At 42.3% G+C, this 4,418-nt stretch overlaps 1 protein-coding gene across 11 annotated transcripts in view; it reads right to left on the reverse strand.

Moving 5' to 3' along the window:
- The window catches only part of ADAMTSL1 (ADAMTS like 1), a 936,448-nt gene that overhangs the window by 134,630 nt on the left and 797,400 nt on the right, over window positions 1-4,418 (reverse strand). For all 11 annotated transcript variants that reach the window (XR_002097365.1, XR_002097366.1, XM_019517531.1 and 8 more), the window contains one exon: window positions 2,632-2,761. Coding sequence is in view for 9 of the 11 variants with exons in the window: in XM_019517531.1 (XP_019373076.1) it covers window positions 2,632-2,761 (130 nt within the window). In the remaining 2 variants the exon portion in view is untranslated. The remainder of the gene's footprint in view (window positions 1-2,631; window positions 2,762-4,418) is intronic.

Raw genomic sequence — 4,418 nt, forward strand, 5'->3', positions numbered from 1 at the left:
CCCCCTCAGCCTTCTCTTGTGAAGGCTGAACAGGTTCAGGTCCCGCAGTCTTTCATTGTACGGTCTGCCCTGTTGTCCCCGGATCATGTGGGTGGGCCCTCCTCTGGACCCTCTCAATGTTGTCCACATCCCTCCTGAAGTGGGGCGCACAGAACTGGACACAGTACTCCAGCTGTGACCTGACCAGTGTCGCGTAGAGGGGAAGGATCACCTCCTTGGCCCTACCTGAGATGCACCTGTGGATTTCACTTGCTTGACTAATTCTATACTTCCAGGGACAGGACAAAAAGGGTGATGTTTTACACTGCTGGCAGAGCTGCCACCATCTGAAAGGGAAAAGAGCCAAACTCAGATCCCCTCAGGCCTATGACAGGCTTTGGGCCCCTCAGTCAATGGATATTTTCACTTTTATATTAGACTTCATAGAAGTTTATCTCTCCCTTTATTTAAAACAGAAATTCCCCATCAATAAGTTCTGTCTCCACTAAGTTAAGGGCACATAGGTGATACTTATAGACAGACACAGTAGTACCACTTAGTATTTTCGTAGTTCTTTCCATTTTCAAATTGCTTTATAAATGTTAACAAATGTGTATGTGCACACTGTTTAACAGAGCACAACTGCTCAGGAGTTCATTTTACTAAATGTATACTTATAACACAGGTTCTGAAATATTTAGTTAAGATGTTCAGTCCATTTGGCTGTCATTATGACTCAATTCAGAATTTCTGTCATCCAATCAAATTACTTCCTTTGTCCAAATATCTTTAGTACTATTCTTTGATGCTGGACACATTTGATTTCTAGCTTCAGGATCACACTGTACCCCAAACCTATTGATATGACAACATAATTATGCAACATATGTAGAGATTTCAAGGAACAGCTTCTTGCGATACAGTAGGGCTTCTGTTATACCACACTGCCCATGTAGAAGGGCTTTTAAATAGTCATATATTACTTAAAGTCACTTCAAGGATTCTTTATGCTGCCAGAAGGAAGTATTTGAGCTTCAGTATAACTATGAATCAAGCTTTAGACAATTAGAAAGGTATGCAGTTCATAAATATACACGTACAATTCTCTCTAGATTTGGAAAGATTTAACGAAAACTAAAGAACCTTTTAAAATATATTTTGTTTAAGAAGTGACATAAATATGGTGCCCTGCCCTTTTTCTAGGTTTAGGTTTACTAATTTTAAGGTTAGGATTTTCCACAGTATCCTTCACTAGGAGAGTTAAGGACAGGAACAAAGATGCTCTTGAGGCCTTTTGTGGGTTATAAAAAATGATGGAAGCCAAAGGAAGTGATCTCCAGTCCTTCAGGCAGATATAGACAATGTTCAAATCAACAGGCAAATATTTGGATGCTTCTCTGAGTTTGTCCTTCATTAGTTTCAGTGCTGTTCTGTATTACTAAGCAAATTAAGGCTGCATACACACATTCAAATCATTTGGGAGAATTCTCTTGGGTTTGTTCTTCTTGTAGAAAAAATTATCTAGAGATGCCTGAACAGACACTTGAAGTCTGAGCCCTTGAAGAATCAAGAACTTGCAATGCTGACACTGCACAGCTGGTGTGTGTGGGGGGGCTGGGCACACATCTCAGCATGGTAATAGATAGCAGCAGAGAACAGAGCAGTCCTGATTGGCTGGCCCAGACCACTCATCGTCAGTCTGTGTCTTCCTGCTGTATAATGTGGGATTTTGAAGGAGACATGCTCTACTCTCTGCTTGGCTGGAGTAGTAACGCAACATACTATCTTCTGAGGGGGGCAGGAGCAAAGCAGCTTGGAATGCTAGAGGATTATGCTGTGGTTTCTTTCAAAAGAGAATGTGTACAGACATTCACTTGCTTAGAAGAAACTATTCTGGAAGTTATTTTAACACTGATTGTTCACATGTTATTTTTTTCCTGGACTGGTCATTTCTCTGTGGGAGAAAAAATTGGGAACATCTGTACACTCTTAGTTTCTCCTGGGAGAGCAGTGACTCTCCCAGGAGAAATGGAATGTCTGTATTAAGACTAAGACCCAGGGAGGTTAATTAGTACAATACAGTAAAGATATGTGTCTGCTGGGGAGACAGGAATATTTCCTTTGTGCTCTGTTTCTTGTATTATTGCAATTGTTTAAATAGCTTAGGACAGTATTAACATTATGCTGGAATCATTTCATGCCGGTGTATTAGATTTGTTTTTTGATGTGGTACCTCCAAATCCCATTGAACAATCTTGGAATTGTTATTATTACAATCATTAATAAGACTTACATCCATGTAGCATTTATACCTGTGGATTTTATGACCATTAGGGACCATTAGATCATCTAATCTGAATTTTTGTATAATACAGTCAATGGAATTTCACACAGTTAAATCATCTTTGCTTGGCCCAGAAAACCGAATTTGGGAAGATGTAATTGGGTTAAATACTTCAGGCCTTGTTTTCAATTATGGAAATTATAGTCATTTTGCTGAAGTCCTGGTTCATACCAGCAAATATGACCCCACTTTCCTAGTTTCACTGGGAATGTGGGAGGCTGCACATTCATTGGAAGGCATCAGTTAATGATAGTTACTCCTCTCCTGTACACGTGTAGCTACTGAAGGAAATAATATAAGCAGCCTACCTTGGGGGACAGGGCTCCAGATTGCAGGCTTTTAATAGCTGTGGAGGACGGCGACTGGTCACACACAGAGTTTCATCTGTAATCTCCCTTGTCTGTTTGTTCAGGCAAGTCACCACTGCTTCCTGGACACCTGCGCACAACATTTTACAGTCAAGAGTCAGTGCACACATCCCACAGGGAGTGATAAAGTATAAACGCATCACTAGCAGGAGGACTGCTAAGCTGCTGTGGGAACTGCTGTGTATCAGAAAACAGTTTGATATTCAGGATTGTCACCACGTTTCACTCAGACATTTCTGCCAAACCTGTGGCTGGGGAGGAGGATGCCACTCAAATGGTAGTGTGACCTGGGTTGATCATGCTCTTCTGCCACTTGGTGTACAATACAAGCTGTTTCATGCTGACCACTAGCTCTAAATTGAGCAAAGTAGGATGTTTGGCTTCCTGATGGTGGCTTCTTGGTGGGGGAAGGGGGCTTCTTGGGGGCAGTTTCCTCTGCCTCTTCTGTTTTAAGAGGAAACCTCCATTCACTACATCTGTAACTCTTCAGAAACAACCATCCCTAGGGATGCATTATCCATTGCTTCTCCTTCTGTCCTGTTCCTCACCCAGCTGGGAAGAGGTCCAATTATATAAGTATACAGGAGGTGTCCCTTGCTATCAAACTCCATAGGGACTTTCCATCTCAGAAAAGGTCATCAAAACAAAAACAAACACACAGAACAAATGTTCTTCAATCACTGAACCTCTAACATGTAATCAACCAAAGTATGTGTTAGGGTGACAGTATTTGGATTTTGGAGAGCACTGGATTTGCAACTGAATAAAGGCTTTTTTTTGTGTCTCAGCAAAAGCTGGTGGTCACAAAGCAAAATGATATATTAAGAATAACTTTGCAAATGCTTAAGCAAGCAGTTTTCTAACAATGGCGTGGTGTGCAAGATGCATGATTCCTTGTGTAAGAAAAACAAGATGCAGCTCACCAGCTATTATCAGGAGATAAAGCAGAAGCAAGGCCTTGGAGAGGATGCTGAAGTCAGCAAGAAACCAGAAAGAACCAGCAAGTGACTGAAAGAAGTGGAGGTCAAAGTCTTATGCATGTTCTCCTAACAGAGAGGCATGTAAATTAATGAAATGCATAGGCAATAGTAAATAGTGAAGTAAATAGTAAACTGAGGTGAAGCTTGAGATGGGAGGAGAAATGGGTGGAACAGAAGGTGGAGTGAATGTTAATGAGCATGAACTAAGGTTTATAAAATGTGAAAAAACTAATGTTCACTGCTGCTCCCCATGTTCACAGGCTGTGTGTCTGTGAGGGAGCTCGCCCGAAGCTGTCTCTATTTTGAATAAAGCTGTTGCGAGCAATGTGTGCTGGTGTTTGCTCCCTGCTGGCTCTGGCTAATGAGTAACAGGATCTGAGGCAGAAGGCCACCTCTGTTTCTCCCCAAAAACTCTGCTCTGTGACAATTTGGTTAGGATGTGCCCAGCAAAGGATACACACCTTAGCCTATCTCTTTAGGTAACCTGAGCTGGATACATTCCTGAGGGAGGGGGGAAACCTGCTCTCTCTGCCTACGTGACTGGCATCACATACCTGGATGAGGGGCTTGGGCTCCCTGTTGAGCTAGACACTGCCAGTCTGCCTAGCAACCAGTGATGCATTTCAAATTGGTTGGCTGACAGCCAACAGGTGCTGGCCTCCATTGGACCAAGTAAATTAGGTCATAAGGGCTATATAAGTTAAGGACTGCCCAGGAGGAGGGGGCAGCAGCCATGAGGAAGACTCA

Source organism: Gavialis gangeticus, unplaced genomic scaffold (genome assembly GCF_001723915.1).
Source record: "Gavialis gangeticus isolate Ggan-Ray unplaced genomic scaffold, GavGan_comp1, whole genome shotgun sequence".
NCBI lineage: Eukaryota > Metazoa > Chordata > Crocodylia > Gavialidae > Gavialis > Gavialis gangeticus.